The 21,901-nt window shown below is 39.6% G+C and overlaps 1 protein-coding gene across 1 annotated transcript in view; it reads left to right on the top strand.

Annotated features, from left to right (window-relative positions):
* SEC31B (SEC31 homolog B, COPII coat complex component) overlaps nt 1-21,901 on the top strand; it is a 1,631,704-nt gene that overhangs the window by 106,511 nt on the left and 1,503,292 nt on the right. The window contains exon 3 of the mRNA XM_044055612.1: nt 9,819-9,942. Within this exon, the coding sequence (XP_043911547.1) occupies nt 9,819-9,942 (124 nt within the window). The remainder of the gene's footprint in view (nt 1-9,818; nt 9,943-21,901) is intronic.

The following is a 21,901-nucleotide window of genomic DNA, read 5'->3' as shown; positions in this document are numbered from 1 at the left end:
TGTGGCTAGCAATTAATAAAGAGCTGAAAAATGTCTGGGAGGAGAAGATGGCAAGCATCTAGTGGGATAAGCTGATTCTTCCAATAGAACAAGGCGTGTTGGGATTACCCAATTTGAGGGGATATTTCAGATATACACAGTTAAGACTTCTATACATAGCACAAGCAGAAACCTGTAATGAAAAGTGGAAAGGGATGATTATGAACAGAGGGGAAACTTAAGAAACAAGGATAGACTAGCATTTTGGATACAGACCTTCAAGGAGAATAACAATAATCGTACAGTTTGTTATATTCATAAAGTAGCAGAATGTATTCTAAGAACTAAGTCAAAAAGGGATAGAGAAAGAAGATTCTGCCAGTAGAGATGACTGCAATTAGGATGCAGACAATAGGCAGGAGGAGGTCAGAATTTATTGGAAAAAAATGGCAAAGGAACTAAGGTATTGGGAGCAAATATCTAGAGATGGAAATGTAGTAGACTGGGAAGACACCAATAATTTATTTGGACTGCAGGTTCGAGATGGACTTCCCTATCAAGGATTGATACCAGAGTGTAGGCAAAGAGAAATATGGGGCCTAAATGAAAGGCAAGCAGTGGTAGAGGTTAGTTGAATCTAGAACAGAAGCTGCCATTAAAAAGGGAATCATTAATAGAGCATATAAAATATTGCGTAATAACTATAAGAATCAGAGGAGGTTAGAAAGGATTGGGAAGAGAGAATGGATTAGCAATTCACAAAGAAACAATGGAGGATATATGTATGTCTCCCATATAAGCAAGAAAATATAGAAGTAGTTTTTTTTTTGCTTGGAAATGTTTACATTGATATTTTTATACCCCAAGTAGACTCCAGAGAGTTTTTCCTCATGTAGACCGCAAATGTTGGCGGTGTGATGGGGAAGAAAGAGGTCATTTGGAACATATTTTCTGGCAGTGTAATGACTTGGCAGACTTTAAGGATTCCCTGCAGGCTGCTCTGTCAGAGATGCTGGGTGAGCAAATTGGTTTAAATAGGGAAATGATTTTTCTGAGTGATAATACAGAATTGGAATTTCCTAGACATGGTAAGGCCTTGCTGTGTCTAATTATGTTGGCTGCCAGAAAAGAAATTATTAGAACATGGAAATCAAAATCTAAACCAACTGTACTAGAAGTAGGGAATATAGTAACAGAGGTAAAACAACTGGAACTGAACTCTTTAGAAAAAGGTAGGAGCAAATTACATCGGAAAAAGTGGGAATTGTGGGAACAATACATACATACGGGAGAGAAATGAGGTTTAAAAGAAGGCAGGACTCAAATTAACTATGTAATGTTTGACTGACTACCACAGATGATTACCACAGAAAATGGTGCTTTCAGAAAAAGTAAGATTTTTAATTTTTAGAAGGAAATCCCAAGAATCCCTGCGCAAATATGTAAAATGTGCAAGGTATTTCTTTAATTTGATATCATTGTACTTAGCTAAAGGATGTATTTTTGAACAACTGGAACTGACAATAGGTCTCATGGGGGGGGTGTCAGTGATACTTTTATGGATCTTTGGTATCCCAAAGATTGTAGCTACCACAGGAAACTTCACATGTAAAGACTTGAATAAGCTACAATCAATTTGTCCTTTATCAAAAAGATCCTTAAGAAAATCAATATTTTTGTATGTTACATGAATGTAATTGAGTGAAACTTCCTCATAAAATTCACTGTTAAGGACAAATGCATTCATCCGGTCAATAGTCAGTTCTATTCATAATAATAATAACCCCTTCACCCTTGTTCAGCTTCATAACTCTCAAATTCATATTTTTAACACGTTCCAAAAGTAATGTCATTTCGGTGTTAGACATAGTAGTGCGACAACAATCTTCGTAGAGCTAGAACAAATGGCCCTGAAATCAAATTCAACTAACTTCTCAAATAGAAATAGTGGTAGGGCCAAGGGAGGATTAAATAAGCTAGATCTACGAAAGATACCTGTCACATTGTAACTATTATCGAGTTCAAAAATAAGTTTCAAATTTAGCTTTCTCAAAAAAAGTTAAGGTCCAAAAGAATTCTTTCAGTTTTCATCCTGCCGGAATGGATACTTGTCACATGATTAAGGGGGACAGGGTATTTAAGTATGTTCATTTCATGTGCTTTTTACTCTGATGAAGTCTGTTTTATTTCCAGAAGAAAGCGCGTAGTGGAATTAAATATTTTTTACTGTGGTCTCCTGGTCCTACTTTCAGCCTTTGGTTTATGTTTTTATTTTGACGGTGAGATTCCAGCTATGTTGGTTGAGTGTTGGCAAGGATCCAAGCCTCCTGGCATTTTTCGGGCAGACGTCCCTCAAAAGAAAAGACAAAACAAAAAGGCATATTTCCCCTGATGTTATAGATCCACAGTGGAAATGGGGTTGTATGTAGTTATGATGCAGCTGACATTTCTAGGGATGCTGCATTTGGTTCTTCTGTTTTGAGGCATTACTCTAAAGCTAATTTTTTGGATGTCCCTCTTGATGATAACCTTTTTAGCTCAGCTGCTGATTAGTTTTTAAAGTCCGTCCATGCTAAAGGTAAGGCCTTTTAGGAATTGAAACGTATTTTTGTTTCTCCTATCCCTAAATTTCAGGGGCATTATCCATCCAAATCTGGTTTTGTTCGCAGATAGTCTCACTTCCACCCAAGGGTAAAAAGGGTTCTAGGCATGTGCCTCTACTGTCTACTCAGACTCCTACTCTCAGGAGTCTCCTTTTTAAGACAAACCAGGCTCTGACAGTTTGCTGCTCCTTTCCCTAGGCCAGGAGCCTTCATCCCTTTATCTTTCTCTGTCCTTTCCCAATTGGTTAAGGGTTACTCAAGACTGTTGGGTTTTGTCCATCATCTGCCAGGGATATTTCATGGTGTGGAACTCCCATCCTCCTTTTCTGTGCATCCCTCAACCTCCTCAGGAACAATTTCATTTCATTCCAGAACTGTTTCGGGCCCTTCTGGCTCAGGGCATCATTCAAGATTTGCCCCCTACCCAGGAAGGGAAGGTTTTTTATTTCAGGATGTTCCTGTTTCTCAGGAAGGAAGGCACCTGCCAGTTTACTGTTTTTCTGTTACAAAGATTGGGGTTTACCATAAATTTTCAGAAATCAGTCCATGTTCCTTGCTGGGGTCATGTTTTTCATGCTGGCATCCCTGCCTCCACTCAAGGCAATTTCACTGATCACCTTTTTTCAGTCTGTTCTTCCTCTGGCTTCAGTCACAGTCAGGAATTTTCTCAGGATTCTAAGAGTCATGACTTCCACCATTCCTATGCTGCCTGTAGTCAGCTGCATATGAGAAAACTACAGTGGTTCTTCAAGTCAGTATGGCTTCAGCACTGTCAATCACTGGATTTCCTAGTTCCCTTCTATGTCTAAAGGTCTAGGTTCATTTGTGGATTCATCAACTTTCTCTTAACACAGGGCTTCCTTTCCAAACTCTAGTCCCATCTCTTGAACTTTTTTTGGATAACTTGCACAAGGGGTGGAGACCTTCCTTCAGTTTCCTCAAGGTCCAGGGTCTCTGGCCTCCCCATCAGAGGTCAAATCCCATCAACATCAAGAAGATGAGAGCTCTCTTTTTAGCTGTTCAGGCTTTTCATTTCCTCTTCTTTCAGGGCCCCTCAAAATTTTCACAGACAGTACCACAGTGATGTGATATATAAACGAGCAATGGGGGGACATGGTCCTACCTTCTTGGCAGATTTGCTCTTCAGGTTTGAGATCTAGCTGTCCAGGTGATACTGCAACATTACCCTGACTTTTTACAGGAATGAGCTATAGTTAATGGAATAAGTTTCCCCACCAAAAAGTGCACGGTAGCGCACTTGGAATCCATAAGAATCAGTATCTGTTCTTATTCTATAAATAATGAAATTCTGTTACATAGAGATTTGGACAGATACTTCAAATTTGAATGTAATACCAGTATTGTAATATGAAATAGGTAATTTGCTCTGAAGTTCTGTTAACCCTTTTTAAAACAATGGTAAATCTTAAACAGTATGAGGCACCATTTTGTATTTATGGGTCTCAGCAAATAAGAAGTATGGAACCAGTATCCAAAAATTAGAATCACTAGTTGTTATGATGTGGAATATTCTGAAAGATTGCATAATTTAAAAATTTACATAATTTGATACTTTTTTTTTGCATTTCTTTTATTCCCTTTTCTTTGGCCTTAATGTTGTCTACTGTCAGCCTGTCCCACTCATTTGGCTCATTTGTTCCCCATTCACCAGTATGAGGGTTGACCAGGAGGTGAACATCATTTACACAGCCATCAGAAGTGGTTTGAGATTTTTTTCTATTCTTAAAGGTGATTTGTGATTTTTATATGCTGTCCTTTTCCCTATACCTGCCTGGCAAAGTGCTGAGGAGGGGCTGTGTGGTGGGCTGCAGTGAAGTGTCCCCTCCCCATTTCCACATGAGGCATCCTTTTGGACAGAGGAGTCAAGGTAATGTTGCAATGTGACCTTATGATTAACATTTACTACTCCATCATAATTCATGTTTGTGTGAATGACTTGAAACGTACCTCTATGGACTATATGAAGTGAGATGTGACTGAGCTTCTCAGACTGTGTGTCTCAGGCTGGTATGTTCTTAGCCTTAAGCAGCATTTTACCTTCACCAAGGATGATGCCTCAGTACAAGCAGAAAATGATTGACTTCAGTAATTGGCTTAGTTTCTGGTGTCATTCTAAGGGGATACAGCATCTGTCAGCCTGGGATGACATGATCGATAGACCTCCATGCTTTGCCGGAAATGGTCTTCATCTGTCAGCTCTGGGATTTCGGCTACTTGCCATGGCTGTTGCAACCCCCATAGTGCCTTTTTCAGGCAGTGTCTCAAGGACAAAATTCCTGACATAAAAAATTCCATCTAAAAACAACCTCAAGGTTATGCTGCTAAATGTTAGGAGTCTTAACATGAAACTGTACTCACTGGAAGAAGTCCTCACCTTGGAAGACATAGACATTTGTGCAGCCACAGGGACCTGGTTCAAGGCTGTGGAGAGCACCCCAGCCATGTTGGGCTACGCCTTCTTCCACACTTTCAGACCACAAACTGAAGGTGTAAAAACTAAAGGAGGCGGTGTATCAATATTCATTAAAGATAAAGACACCTCCAGATTGGTTAGACAGCATGACTCCCTGGAGATACTTCAGGTGCAATTAACTATTGGTAGGACACGTATTCAAATGATTGCCAGCTACAGGACTCCCTCCATTAATCAGGATACCCACTCTGCCTATTTTGATCTACTTGAGTCTATCAAGATGCATCTGAACACCATGGTTTTGGGTGACTTTAACTACCCATCCATTGACTGGGTAAATTACTTGTGCACAAACTCATTCACCAAAAGGTTCCTCGACTTCTTTAATTTTAATGCCCTGGACCAGCTTGTTGACACTCCCACGAGGGTTGCCAACATCTGGACCTGGTGCTTACCAGTATGGCTGACCACTGTAGTACCCCCACTGTGAGGCCTTCCCTGGTGAGATCTGACCACAAGTCAGTCTCATTCAAAGTAACTATGACACCTGACCCCCCCCCCCCCCCAAGCAGCAACTAAACTAAAAAAGTCTCCAAAACAGATTATAATCTCTTACGGGATGGTATAAGTAGCTTTGCTGCACCTCCCCCTCAACTGGAACTGGCAGCTATATCGAGTTCTCCACAAATGCTTTATACAAACACCTGTCCTGTATAACTGCATTAGCTCGGCCATATCTGATGGGACCAAAACAAGCTCCTCAAGGAAGAGCAAATCTGGCTGGTGGGCAACTGCTATTAACAGACATTACAATAAGAGGAAGAAATTGCTCTCTAAGAGTAAGAGGGAGCGAGACTTAAACTGGAAATGCTCCCTCGTTAGCTTAAACATACAAATAAGACTTCTTGTGAAGTCCTCCAAAGCCAGCTACAAATCCAAATTAGCTTCTTCAACTAAGACAACCATAAAGCATTCTTTAGTTACATCTGTAACCTAACAGGAAAAGCCCAGATTTGTGCCAGTTTGGTAGTTAATGATACCACATATACTGAGCCTGTGGACATTGCTAACCTGTTAGCAGACAGGTTCTGTAAAAACTTCACTCCCCACTCCCCACCACATGTACTCCGTGACATCCCTTCCACCTGTCCTCTACCTTATATCTCTAAAGAGCAGGTCATAAATGCCCTCTCTGAGGTCAAAAACACACATCTATGGGACCTGATAACATCCCAGACTGCATCCTGCCTGAGCTCAAACAAGAATTACCAACACCATTGAGTATTTTTTTTTGTCATAGTCTAATTACCAGCTTCATCCCAGCTGAATGGAAATAGGCCACCGTTATCTCCTTGCACAAAGGTGGTACCTCCACTGACTTTGGGAACTATAGACCTGTTAGCCTGACTTGCCTTCTCTGCAAGGCCTTGGAGAGTATCATCATGGACCTTATCAACTAAGATATAGGTAATCTCCAAACACTTGACCCTATTCAGTTGGATTTGTCAAAGGGAGATCATGTCTGTTAAACCTGGTGGTCTTCTATGAGACAGTCACCAATGCCCTTGATGAGGGGAAATTTGTGCATACAGCCTACCTAGACTTGACTTAACTAAGGCTTTTGACTCTATCCCCCACTCAGGCATCATTGACAAACTCACCCAACTTGATATCAGCCCTGATATCATTAGATGGTTTGCTGACTGCCTCACTGATAGAACCCATATAGCCGAAATAGGGGACTCAACCTCCAACAGCAGACCTGTAACCAGTGGTGTTCTACAGAGATCAGTCCTAGGACCTCTACTCTTTGGAATCTATTTCTCTGAACTATAAGCAAAGGCGAAAGGTCTGTGGCTGACAAAGTTTGCCGATGACTGCAAACTGGGAAGAGGTCATAGAATCTTCAAACAATGTCAACATCCTACAAGAGGGTCTTACACAAACATTTCTTTATTTCATTGGATGCAGACACCATGATGATCTTCTATGCCTTATTTCCACTATTACAAATACTTTGAAACAAATGACGCCATTAGCTTTAGATTTGTGAAACTGAAGAGAGGAGTTGAATAATTTGTGGAAATATTCCTGTCTACAAAGGTAGTGTTTAAATGGAACAGATTATGAGCAGAAATGATGGCTAAAACAGTTATTATACCATGACCCCCAATTAATATTCCAAAATTTGCACTCTGATTGGTCAGCTTGCACGTTGTAAATCGACTTATACTAATGGAAAAAGGTCCGGTCGCCCGGACTTTTTCCATTAGTATAAGTCTTTTTTAAAACACTGTCTCTCCTTTAACATAGCGACACAGTGTGTAAAAAGCAACGGAGATCTTGCTTTCTTCGTTGCTTTTTGTTTTTAAACCTGTCTCTCTATGTTAAATGGGTTTAACATAGCGAGACAGCTTTAAAATAAGCAACGGAAATCTCCGTTGCTTATTTTAAAGCTGTCTCGCTATGTTAAACCCATTTAACATAGCGAAACAGTTTGTAAAAAGCAACGGAGATCTTGCTTTCTCCGTTGCTTTTTTCAAAACTGTCTCGCTATGTTAAATGGGTTTAACATAGCAAAACAGTAAAAAGCAACGGAGATCTTGCTTTCTCCGTTGCTTTTGCCCACAGCTCTGATGTACTGCGTAGGCATACGCATGCGCAGTACATCAGAACTGCCGCAGAATACCAGACAGCTGCGGAAGGGCAGCAAGGAGGCATTATACAATGCCATTATTTAAGAAAAGTAATTATTTTTTTTCTTAAATAATGTCATTGTATAATAGCAATAACCCACTTCTGGATATGGGTAATGCTGGATTTACCCATGGTTGGCTTTGTTTGGCCACTCGGGCTTCGCCCTCGTGACCAAACCACGCCAACCGTGGGTAAATCCAGCGTTACCCCCACCCAGGCATGGGTTATTGCTATAATAGTTTCCAGCATCCATTAGATATGTTACCTAGGATTGAATGATCTTGCATGGTTTATGGAGACCGTTTACATTTTTGGACACAGAACTGTTAAGGAATACACCAACAGACCAGACAAGTTAAGAATTTCCTTTTGTAGTGTCCTCATTTGTACAGAGTGTTTTTACTGCCTTCCCACCTGATCTGGCTAATTTGTATGCCTGACCATTCCCTATGATTGCTTAATTTGAAGCAGTGCAGGGTGTGTTCTGATTTTGTTCTGCTGTTTTTTTTTTTTTTTCTTTGAGTAAGATGTTTTTGCTAACTTGGGGTCACAATTTTGTAACTTTAACAAGCCATCTGTGTTCACTGTTTGTCTTTTATTTATTGAGTATTTTACTGCTGGTTCTTAGGTGGAATTGCTCCCTTTTTAGCTAGTGATTTGGGTCTAGCAGTAGTTGGGGGATTAAGTGAGATGACCAGTGGGTAAATTGTGTGTGTGTGTGTGTGTGTGTGTGTGTGTGTGTGTGTGTGTGTGTGTGTGTGTGTGTGTGTGTGTGTGTGTGTGTGTGTGTGTGTGAGTGAGAGAGAGACTGCATATTGAGGATGGCTGTTCAGTACTGGAGGCTATTTTGCTATGAGGAAATGGCAATTATGATTTGTGTATGATGTGTAAAGGTAAGCTTGAATTTTGGCATCACTGTTGTACACTTGCAAATGTGGATGAAATGACCATTCTGAGGTCTCTTGACCTCTTTCTGATTGTTATCCAGGTATAGCTCTGATCTGAAAGCCTCAGGTAAACTTTTCTTAATTCTCTCAGGGGAACCTCTCCTCTGGATAAAGGCTGTGGATCATTAAGGTTACATAACCTTGTTGAGTGAAGTAGAATGTGAATTCTAGGTATTGAAGGAAAATCTTGATTTAAAGCTAATGCATTAAATGATTTTATGCGCTTTACTTTTATATACCATTGTAGCCTTAAAGTAAGACTGTTTGATCAGCTGAATGGTTTATTTTTGTCTGTGGTAAACTAGAGTTGTCACCATGAAAAGATCCTTCCAGTAGACAGTTGATTGGGGTCTAACATGAACTTACTGCCATTAGCATATCACCAGCAAGTTCATGAAAGTAAATGTATAAAAAAACAGAGTTTTATTTTCAGATGACCAGATAGAATCTTTGTTATGCTTCACAATGGTTAAAATGTCTGTTGTTCACTTAATGCCGTAGTAACTGAGGCATAAAATGTAAATATGACATTCTTTGCAAATGAGACTGCAGTGTTTAAAAATGTAGTGCTCACTATATAGGAAAGCCATCTTTACTTCCCGGTTTCTGCATAGGCATCTGAGTGAAGAGAAAGCCATTGTACAGCAGATGTATTTAATGAAGGTAAGAGCAGACTTTTTAAAAACAGCTCTGATGTATAATGCTAATAATCCATTGCCAGTTTGAGGGTTAAGCAGGATTTATCAATTTACAGCAAAATTCTACCCCCGTGGGTGGACTGCACTTGTCATTTTGGGTAAATTCTGCTTAATTCAGAGTCAGATGGTGTTTGAGAGCAATGCTGTAAGTCTAACCACAAGCCAGAGAGTCACAATCTAGAGAGAAAAATGAAAGTATTTTGTTTTCCTTTTCAGGGGTGGTGGCCCCATCCTCTGATTTGTACAGTTTTATTATTGTGGCCTTAGTGAGCTTGGTCAATTTAGCTATTTTTGGTAATCTTGCATTGCCTGCTTATTATTTCTTACCATTTGGTGTCAGTCATGCCAGACTTTGCAATTACTGTAATGATCTATCAGTAGCCTGTCTTTGAAGAGTGATAAACTCACTTGATAAATCTCACAGAAGCAAAAGTTAAAATGTTTTTGTCTTTCTCTGTAGGTACCTGTGCACAACAGCTTGATGCCTCGTTCAGCACAAATGCAACCCTGGAAGTCTTTGAATTGGACCTTCAAGCTCCCAAGCTTGAGATGGAGCAAAAGGCTTTGCACCCTGCTGAAACCAGGTAAAGAAATGGAAAGTTCGCTGCACTGCTGCATGTGAGATAAGGAAACCTGTCAGAATCTGCATGTCATCATTTCATTTATGCAGTTCGTTCATTTTCAGATATTGGATGCACTTTGTGTATTCTGGTTTACTACTCCATTTGGGACATGTTGACAAATACAGATGTCAGTCGAGTATTTATTTATAAAGTCTGACTGATTTTCAAGGTTTAGAAGACAAGTTGGCTTATTTCAAGAGATGGACTAGTATAAAGTACTGTTCCTTTTCTGTTTGTGTTTATTGTAGAAATTATTTTATGGCATGAGTGTGTCTTTAACTGTTAAAGAATGGGAATGTGTGCAGAACTGGTTTGTAATTATCGAAATAGTCAAAACTGATTAAATTCCTCGGTACAGTTGAGAATAGCATTTAAAACTGAACTAGTCTCAAGTAGCAGTATTGGGCTGAGAACCTTGGTAGGTTTACGGCATCTTACTAGTTCTGTTGTGTGAAGTACAGCTTTTCTTCATGTAGTCATCTAATTTGCCAGCCACTATCTTTCTTCCTGCATGTCTGAATCACAGTGATGAGAAAATCCTTCTGCTTGGCAGAATGTAAAGTAAGGGCATCCAAATCTGAGGAAATCAGTGTCACGCTATACCAAGCCCTCATTAGACCAATAATTGAGAATACAGCAGCCTTTGGGGCATGTAGCTGACCGAGCATTTGTAACAGCTGGAGCATTCACCAAAAATCTTTGCTGAAAGGATACTGAGTGCAAATAACATGTCCTATGCAAGTGGCCTTAAATCCCTGTCCCATGTACTTGGTACCCTACAGACTGCTGAGTGGTGATCTATACCTAACCTTCAGGCAATCTCTGATCAAGCCATGATGAATCTGCTACACATTCCCAAAACAGACAGTGCTAGAATTACCTGATCTAAGGATCTAAACCTTGTTTGTGGCATAAATAAATTGGAGGGACACGTGTGTGTCTCTCAAATTACCCCTCCTCTGGAACAGACTCCTCATTCATGTAAAGCAGAGCTAATCCCTAAGCCTTTTTAATTGCCGTTTGGACCAATAGATGGGTAATCATAAATTCACCCTTAGCTTGTCACTTGTGTCCCTTATTGACAGGTGCAGCTTGTAGATGCCCTAAGGCACAGCCATATATCAAAGTTGTACTACTCCTTGGGCATTAATTGAGAAAATTGCGGCATAAATGGCATTAGCTTAGTTACCTCCAATGATTTCCCTGTGTTTGGTGCTATTGTATAATCTGTTATAGTTAAAAGATCATTTGTACTTTGGTGAAACAGCAGTCCATGAAATGGTTTTATTTTTGAGTTCTACCATGAGGCTTACTTTGTGTTTCCACTGCTTGCACATGAAATGTGTACTTTTCTGTATTTTTTTTTTTTTATTAAAGCACACTGCAAAAGGTGCAATCCAGTATAGTGATGTCCTGCAACCACCATACATTCCTGTGGAAGTGACATTGCACTTCACTGTCAGTGTGATATCATGCTGGAGTTGGAAGCTTCCAGTTTCTGATTCACAGGCATCCATGTGCATTTATTTTCAGAACAAAAAATAAATAAATAAAACGTGAACATGACTGCCTGACATGACTGACTGTAATCTTCAGTGACTTTCCCAGAAATCATACATATGAAGAACAAGTCAGACAGAAAATAGGGACATTCTGCAGAAAAATGTGAAAATCATTTACACTTGTAAACATGATTACTTGTAGCCAGCTCAGTGATACAGATTTACCCATTGGATGTTAAGCAGGAAACAGAACAACATGATTAAAAATGAATAAAATAAATTAATTAAAAAAAGTTCAAAGTTCATCATTTGTTCAGTACCGCAGAATAGAAGGAAGGATGTGCAGTAACAGTCTGAGTTTGAAAACTCAAGATGGCAATGTGACGATGCAAAGTCAGGAAGAAATATGGACGGAGTCTTGGAATTTAGAAACATTTAAAAAGAAAAAGAAAAAATGGTTATGAAGAGTTAAAATCTTCTCCTTGCAATGACAGACAACACTACACTTTCAAAATGCCATTGCAGTTGTAAGGTGGGGAAGAAAATATTGCACATAATCTTTAAGTAAGTGAGGCATGTGGGATGGAACCCTCCTAAAAAGGAGTATAGCGGGACTTGCAGCTGCTAAAACAGTATTTTCAATTTCGTTTCTCAGAGGTGTTGTTCACGTGTTTGTGATCAAGTAATTTACACTAGGTGAATTTTCTGTCATTTGGTTACAGCTGAACTATGAAGTGCCTAACATAACATTAAATGTCTACCCTTGCATTCCTTACATATGGGCAGGTGATTGCCTTGCTAACATTACCCATTTTGGATAAAAATTCCAGTAAAGATAGCCTTCCATACACCATGCCTCCAGGCATTTGGAATCGGAATGCTTGTATTCATGATGTAGCAGATCTGTTTTGCAGATAACATAAAACAGTCCCACTAATACTAAATGGGTAAGAATAAAAGCCATAACAGGTTAATCAGTAAATAACCAATATATCATACAAGTAGCACATAAGCTTTCTTGTATACATTTTTCACAGTGAAGGTATTATAGAAAGGAGGAGGGAATGAATAATCATTTCTACAGATCATTAAAAAAAAATTGAGAGCTTGATCCAGGACAGCCATTCTTCAGGTGATCCTTTTACCACTGGCTTTCAACCAAGAGTAATGTGAAAGATGGTGTGATCCAATAAGACTTATAGTAAAGATTCAGTGGACAGATAGTGAGTCCTTGGGGTCTTATTGCTATAGACGCCTGCTGATGTCAAGCTTAGAAAAGGTTTGCCTTGTGCTCCCCCATCCATGCTTCTGTTTGTTGTACAGTCCACACCTGTTGTTATCCCTCTGGAGGCAGTCATTGGGACTGAGTTTGTCTGCTGGTGTGCAAGCTTCTAAGGGAGGCTTTGGAATTTGGCTGGTCTTCTTTTCAGTTCTAGGCATATGCAAAGGATGTCCACCATCTTAATATCTCTGGTGGTTCCACTTGAGCTGTATGAGTTATCAGCTATGCCAGTTGTTTTAATATATAATGGTCAGGAGGACCAAATTGAAAAATTATGCATACTGTGTACTACTGAGATTTTTACTTCTGTAGACAGAGCTGGCCTGACCCTTGAGGAATTAGCATCAACCATTATGCTGGGATACTAAGTGGCCCTTGATCACAAAAATTTGTGGAGTTGTGTTTTGTGGCCTAGCAGAATACCAACTTTCAGACAAGTGTAATCCTTCCTTGAATGGAAGGAAAGCATTTCTACAGATAGAATAATCAGAATCTGACCTCGAAAGGTGGGACTGGGCATATTTATATCATTCTCTGTTATATGATACTGATGGCAAAAGATTGATTTCTTCAGGCTCCGTGTTAGAAGATGTCATTGGACGATGCTTTGAATTTGGTTCAGAAGATTTCTGGTGGGGCTGCAAAGGTGTATTGGAGTCCAGAAAAAGCAATGGTGTAATTTGATGGCATGGAATGCATTCCCTTTGTTTCTAGCCTTTGAAGATGCCTTAAATAAGACTGCCAGCCACCTGCTCCCACGAAACCAGAGGAATTGTATAGTATAGGAAGAATTTATGTACCTCTGTATGTGTCCTATGGCTGTCCCATTGGTGGTATCATCGGAGGCCTCCAGAAGATTAAAACTAAGTCAGTCTCTGAATAGACTCCATAGTGATACAGAGATCAAGATAATGGACTGTTTCAGCAAGAAGGTTTGCATCTTTACCGGTATAGCATTCAGGAGAATTAAATGACAAACGTATGATAAAGTATCAAGGGGCAATTCCCAAATAGAGGATGTGGTTTTGGGGGTTCCACATGCAAACTGAGTAAGCCAGCTCAAAATCTATAACTCTAAAGTCAGGTATGCCCAAACATTCTTAGACTTAAATATTGATTCCAGGGATTTTTCTTATTTATTAACAAACCAGTTAGAGAACATAATAGTCTCAATGTGGTCCTAACTAATATAGCCACAGCATGGATTAACTGTCTTGTTTCCCCATTTCTGATTAAATCTAACTGTAAACATGTTACTTTCTCTTTCAAAATATCTAAACCCACTACAGTCAATAATTTTGAATTCATGGATTTCAAATGAACAAACATCAAACTTCATGATGAGTTATCCAACTTTACTTGTAACATTACCAGACCTGATCTAGCTGCTATTTATTCTAAGGAGTTATATTTCCATATTGCTAAGTGCATAGGCCTGTGAGATCCTGCTAAAGTCAAATATAATGAAACATTTATGAACCGATGTCTGTAACAAGAGGTAAGAAATTCATAAGTTATAGAACAATTATAAAATTCCTCATATTAGAGATTGCATCAAGAGTACCAGTAAGGAACTAAAAGCTACTGTCATGGTTAGTGAAGCAAATCATGGAAAGAAAGTAGCTTCTGAAACAAAGGACAGTTTTAAGTTCCTTTTATTTATATTAGAAAACTAAGAAACAACACCTAACAGAGGTCTGAACCTACCCAAAATGGCACCACCACGTAAACTTAGTAGACATAAACATAGTACCAGAAAAATTTTGTGCAAACTTTACCCTTGAAGCAGTTATCTTAATTCCACAAGTTCATAAATCCCTCACAGCACATAATATCACACAGGAAATTGTATTGCAGGCACTCTTCCATACCACTGATACTACTTGCTGGGATCTGATAATTTACTTGGATGCCTAATAAAAAGCACCATACATGCCCCTGTGATGTCCCTGTTTATTTTAATCCGAGTATCGCTACAGGATTTGTCCTTGTATGGCAAATTACAGTGGTGATGCCCTTGCAGAAGGGTGGCCCTACTAGTGACTTGGTAAACTGTAGACACTTTAGCCTGACTAACCTGATTTGCAAAGCCACGGAACACATCATGTCTGACCTCCTGCACTATATAAAAAAATAGAAAATTAGACTTGTATCAGTTTGGCGTTGTCAAAAGTCCTGGCTACTCAGTTTAGTTAATTTCTTGGAGAAGTTCATAAAAGGTCTTGCATACCCACAGGCTGTAGACAGCAGTTATTCTTTTCACACAGCTTATTTGAATTTGGCCGTAGCTGTTGACACCACCCCATGCTGACGCTGTAAGTAAGTAAAATGACTTTAAATTGGATATGTATGTGATGAGATCAATGTTCAGTTGGCTGAATGGTAAAACCTTCAAAGTTGAGGTAGCACCTGCCTCCTCAAAGTGTAAAAGCAACTAGTGTTGTGTTTAAAGATAAGTGCAAGGACCCCCTCCTTTTCAGCATTTGCTTCTGTGATCTCCAGGCTGGGAATTAGGACCTTTGGTTAACTAAGTTTGCAGATGGCTGTAAAGTGGGCTTTATTGTCAAATTTCCCTCTGATAACCTTCCATTACAATAGGAATTAACCCTCATAAACAAGTGGTATGTGGAAAAAGCAGTATTGTTACATTTGGAAAACAACTCTGTTTCAAAGTACAGTATAGCCAGTACCCCAGTTTAAAACTATAACGTAGTCGAGCCTCTTAGAATCTGGGTTGATTCCCTTTCCTTCGAGCACCATGGGGCAGCAGTAGTCATCTGAAAGTATAATTTAACACCGTTAATATCCTAAAGGTATATCATCTGGGACAAAAACTTACCATTCTTTATACACCCCTAAATAGACCAATTTGTACCTGCAACACCTGCTTTGGATGTTATTTTCCTGGATATGTTAAGCAACGGGAAGGACCCTAGATGTTTTTAACAAAGAATTTTATTGATCTCTTGCATCTTCCCAAGTCAAATAGCTTCACTAGTAACAGAACAAGGGACTTCAGACTAAATAAAATGTGCTAAAGTGATATATTTTATCATCTAATTCCTACTTCACCTCTGGAACACCCCCCCCCCCTCCACTGCAAGTTAAAAAAAAAAGTGACACCCTAATAACCTTAAGATTAAACCTGGATGATTGGATGGGTACCCGTAAATGTATTCCAGGACTGACTTGATTTTTCCTTCGGTGGGGGGGGGGCAGCCTGAAGGGGTGAGTTTTTGGCAAAATGTAAATTATCTTGGAACTCAATTGTGTTGTATTTTCTATGATTGTATGGCATTGTTAGACTGACTCACCATGTCTGTGGATATGCAGTAGTAGGGTGGCATGGGCATTCAACCCAAAATGACAAGGTCAGACGAAGAGAAGCCTGCTCAAAAAGAAGGAAAGAAAGACCTAGAATAGTCTAATTCTGTGGAGATCCCTAGGTCCAAGGGTGTTAATTCCATAGAGACACTTGACCAGCCCCTGGCCTTGATACGTGTTACCACTGAGGGTGCCAGTACTGCCAGTATGGAGGCCATCATGCTTTCAGTGCCTAGCACATCCCACCAGACCAAATGCCAAGCCAAACAGCCTGTAACAGCTGCCAGTCTGCAGACACCCTTTAGGGAACATTTTTTTAATTGTTAAGGAAGGGGAAGGTAAACTCTTCACTATAATGATGAAAGAGGACAATATCTTCCACAAGTTGGAACCCAGAGAATTCCCCCCTCTGGTTCACAAGTCACTGGTTGCAGCTCATTCTCACTGAACTCCAATGCCTGAGACTAAAATGCCTGCCATTGCTGAAAAGCTGTTTCCTACAGGGTCCTCTGCCCCTGACTCCAGTCAGCCTCACTCTCACTCCCATCATTGTGCTAGGTTTGCTCAGGGCTTCCTTCATTTGTCGTATAGCCTATTGCCAGATTCTGAACAACCCTTTTGTCTAAACTTCCCATCCAAAGAGAAGATGGTGATACCTTTATTGAGAGTTGTGGACTCTTCTGAATTTGAGGAGGAAGTTGAACTGAACTGCAGGTAACAGCTTCCTGCTCCTCTAGCTTATAATAGAGACATAACCGTCTACCATAGCTCATACCATTTGAGGATACTCCTGTCAGTCATGAGGACTGCTTCATGCAGCAGTATCAAGAGCCCTCTGCTTTCCAGCAGAGGTATCTAGACCCCTTGGCTGTTAGGCCTCCAAAGCCTAGTATTCAGGCACAAACTTGGGAGGAAATCCAGAGAATACTGAAGTATACTGTAGACTGCCTCAACAGACAAGGATTCTCTCTGAGTGAATAATAGTAGAACACATTATGCCTGTCTAGAACAAGGGTATTCCTGGAGACCCTTATTGGCACTACTTAAGCCAAAAAGTACCTACTCTGTCAAAAAATGTGGCTCCTTACTGCCTTCTTTCAAGACACTGTAAGGAGATCGGTGGTAATAACAAGGGAATTTCTTAGCCTTCCAAGATGCATGGCAACCATCATACTGATTGCAACCCTAGACAAACTGCACATGAGGAAGCTTCACTGGCACGTAAGGAATACCTGGGACCAGAACTCTCAATCTCTGGAATGTGTCATCCTGATCTTACCCTGTGTAGGGAGGGAACTAGCAGGTTGGATACAAGAGCAAATGAACAAGGACATATTACCCCAAACCAGACCCATAACTACAGGTGCCTTGAAGATGGGATTGTATGCCTTAACCTTGGACCTCCGAGTGCAGGGCATCTGGAGGGCTAGAGTGATGAAATTGCACATTAATCTACAGAAGATGCTGGCTGTTATTCAGGCTGTCAAGAGCTTTTAGGGTGGTCTGATGCCATAAATGAGACAACACTAATTTTTATGATGTACATAAACAGTGGGAACCCATTCTTATCTCTTCTGCAAGATAGCCTTGCAGGCTTCAGAACAGGCCCTGAAATTCAGACTGCTCCTGAAAGAAACCTGTATAACAGCACAGGAAAATTACATGTATGACCTGCTAAGCAGGACTTCAGCAGATCCACATGAGTGGATGCTAGATAGGGATTTATTCTTAGACACCCCCCCTCCTTGAGCAGATGGGGTGTACAAGAGACAGATCTGTTTGCTTTTGATAGAAACAGATGGCTGAGGAAGTTCTCCTTTAGAGCTCCAAGAAAACACGCTTAGCCACTGGATGCCTCCCTCCAATATTGGAGTAGTCTGTTTTTTGCTCTTTCATTCTTCTACCTTTGCTTCCCAGAGTAGTTCAAAAGTTAAAGGAAGAGAGGCCAGAAACAGTTCTAATTCCTGCATTCTGTGCCAGGCAGGACTGGTTGTCTGATCTGCTTCAAATGGCAAGGGTGAAGCCTCTACAGCTTCTTCAACATGTGAAGCTTCTGATGCGGTGTAGGGGATCTAGCACCTTGAAAGTTATAATTCTGTTACCCCATTGACCAACTTGACCATCTCTTTGGTTGTGCTGAAATCATGAGGGAAGCTAGAAGGCCAAATATGAGGAAATTATATCTAGCTGAATGGAAAATATTCTGATACCAAAGAAGAAACCAACATCCAAAGCAGGTAAACTTGGTAATAGTTCTTCAGTGTCTATGCAGTTTTCTTTTACTTTTCTTATGCGTCTATGAAGGCATGTGCCTTAGCTATTTCTGCCTGGCTTTAAATCCGCTTCTGGTTTCGGGTACCACCTAATCGAACAACTTCCTGAAAAGACAATGACACACACACACAGACACACTTTTCTTTTTCATGTGTTTTACATGTTTTCTTTTTAAGAATTATCATTTACTCCAATGTTAAATAAATTGCTCATTTCCTGCCTTCCCTTAAACCTCACTCCTCCTGAACTTTATTCTGCATGCATTGTTCCAACAAATTCCATTTATTTCAATGCAGGTTGTACTCTCCCTTTTTTAATGTTCTACTTTTTCCTTTACAATGTTCAGTACTTCATTTGCAGTTGGTTTGGATTTAGATTTTTCAAGTGCTTGCTTTTTTGACAGCAATACCATTAAACTTAGTAAGGCCTTACTATGCCTGGGCAGTTCAGATCCTTTATTCCACCTCAAAAGAATCAGTTGCTTAATTTATTTCCTTCCCTAAAATTTCTGACAGAATACTCTCTAGGGAATTTTTAGTCTACTACTCATTACACCCCCCCCCCCAAAAAAAAAAATAAAGCATGTGCCCAATTACCTTTCTCTGTCCCATCACACAGAGACCATTTGCTATCTACCTGAGGAAGAATTTGCCGAAGTCCGCCTGTGGTACAAAAATACCTATTTAAGCACTTCCAAGTAAAAACGTTAAGCTTTCTGGACTTTATTGCATAATGGGAGCTGGGAAGATGTCCTCTCGTTGTTCATTTGCATATTGCAGTTCCAGTCTTTCTTTCCCATCTTTTTTTTTAACCTCGTCTGATTGACTCTTATGCATACGATGCAGTATTTTATATGACATTTTAATTATCACTTTTTAACAGCAATTTCTGTTCTAGACTCAAAAAAATCTATTAAAGCAGTCACCTTTTCCTTTCTCTTTGCATATACTCTTGTCAGTCTCTGGCAGGGAAGGTAGTCTCTAACCTACAGTCCGAATATCTGCTTTTCCACATCCTATTCTTACTGTTCCCTCTATAGTTATTCCTTCCTAATACATTGGTTCCTTTGCTAATGTTCCCCAATAAATTTCAGCTCCCTATATAGCCTGCTTTCTGTATCCCTTCTTGCAGTCACTGTTGTTTGTAAAATTATCTTTCTCCATTCCCCTGTTGGCTTACTTAAAATAATTTCTCTGACTTTATGAATATAACATTCTTTTTTTTTTTTGGGGGAAGTACACACAAAATCCTATTTTCTCCTTACTTCATCATCATCATCCCTTTCCACTTTGATTTATAACCTTCTACTTGTGTTGCATTCTGTGTACATGAACTTTAACTGCATTACTTCAAAGTATCCCTTCAAATCAGATAATCCTAAACCACTTTGTTCTAGGGAAGAATCAGTTTATCCCATTTAACTTGTGCCCTCTTCCCCTCCCAAATAAATTCCTTCAACAGATTATTAATTGTGTTCCACAACTTCTCTGCTTGTTGATAAATGCCTGACCTGTGTAAAAAGCTAAAGTGTTAGAAAACTTTTCACTGCTTCTATCTTACTATCCGTATACAAACATTTTGTAAATATTTTCATTTGAGCCTTTTTTGGTTTCTCCATTTCTCTGCTGTATACAGATTTTCATAACATTTCTAGAACAAATTTAATACCTCTATATGCTCTCCGGCCGTTTTTTTTTTTTTTTTTTTGCCATAGGCTCCCTAAGATTGTCTTACAACTCTGTTTACTTTTTCTTGCCCAAATCATAGTGCTAAATGTTTTTGCATTTGAGGTATCAAAAGTAGTTGGTTAGTAGCAACCCTTCTAAAGTCATGAGTATTGTCCAAATACCGAAGCACCAACATCCTGAAAAAAAGCTGTGGTGGCTGTAATACCTAAAGACTATAAAGACCCATCAGAGCTAGCTTAATTTATGTCCATTTCAATTTTAAATCATGATTATAAAGTGTTTATATAATGGCTAAAAGAAAGCCAAAGGTGTTGCCAGAATTGGTAGATATGTATGTGTGGTTTTGTGTAGTTGAGGCAAATATTTCACATTAATAGAACAACAATGATCCGGAGAGAAGCAGAATGTAAGAAAAGGCTGCTGTTGTTGGTGGGTCTTTATGCAGAGAAATCATTCAGCAGAGTAAGCTGGGATTTTATGAGTAGGGCAATGGAATCATTTGCATTTCCTGATGCAATAATAAGGTTAATTAGGAGGATATATGAGGTATTGGAGGCAAAAATCGAAGCGGGAGGGTTCTTCTCTGATATGTTGTGTCTGAAGAGAGGAACCAGGCAGGGATATCCTCTTCCCCTTTGTTATTCATGTTGTGTTTGGCAAAGAAAAGAAGGGGATCAAAAATTCAAGGATATAATTGGTATGGTTTTCAAGAAAAGTTGGCTTTATTCGCAGATGGTATTATTTTATACCTGATAGAACCAGAAAAGGACATATCAGAGTTGTGGAACATTCTGAGACAGTTCTGGATTTAGTATGTGCCCACACATGAATTGATTAATCAGTACCCATTTTTATGTTTATGTGAGAAATTGAAGTATTTAGGAGTATGGGTTAAAATGGATTATTTTATAGCAGCCAATGATATGTGTGAAGAGACTAAACTAAAGATAATACAAAAACTGAGAAACTGAAAGCTCTTGCCAGTGGATATGGATAGTAAAATACAAGTAGTAAAAATGTTTAGTCTGTTTAGTTTTATACACAGGTCAGGCATATTTTTTATCAACCAGAGAAGTTACGAGTAGTAATTAATAAAGAGATGAAAGGTTTTATCAGGGAGGGGAAGAGTCAAATGGGTTAAGTTAATCCTTCCATTAAAACAAGGTTTAGTATTACCTAATTTGAAGGGATATTTTAGAGCTACACAGTTAAGGCTCTTGTACGTAACACAAGCAGAAAGTTACAATTCAAAGTGGAAAGTGATGATGCTGAAGCAGGGGAGTAATTCAAGAAATAAGGAAAGTATCAGATTTTGGGCACAAATTCTTAAGGAGAAAAACAGCCATGCAGAATATTATATTCATAAAGCAGAAGTGTAATACTAAGAACTAAGCCAACACAGGAATGGAGGAAGATTCTGCCTGTAGGGATGATTGAAATTAGGGGTACAGAGAATAGGCAAGAGGGGCTGGAATTTATAGGAGGAAGCTGGCAAAGGAAACTAGGTACTGGGAACAAATAATTGGTGATGAGGGAAAGGCAGTCCATACAGCCTACCTTGACCTTGCAAAGGCTTTCGACACAATACCCCACTCGGGTATTGTAGAAAAACTTACCAGCTTAAATGTAAACCCATATGTCACAAGATGGGTTGCAAACTGGCTTAAGGACAGAACCCACAGGGTTAGAGTTGTTGGCGCTGTGTCAGACTCCAAGCCGGTCACAAGTGGTGTCCCACAGGGCTCGGTCCTTGGCCCCCTATTGTTTGGCATCTACTTCTCAGAAGTACAGGCCAACATGGGAGGACTTTGGCTGACAAAGTTTGCAGATGACTGCAAACTGGGCACCAT

The sequence above is a fragment of the Protopterus annectens genome, chromosome 14.part0 (genome assembly GCF_019279795.1).
Source record: "Protopterus annectens isolate FY-2018-M chromosome 14.part0, PAN1.0, whole genome shotgun sequence".
NCBI classification, from domain to species: Eukaryota; Metazoa; Chordata; order Ceratodontiformes; family Protopteridae; genus Protopterus; species Protopterus annectens.
Note: the sequence above shows the minus strand (reverse complement) of the source record. Positions and strands in the feature narration are given on the sequence as shown.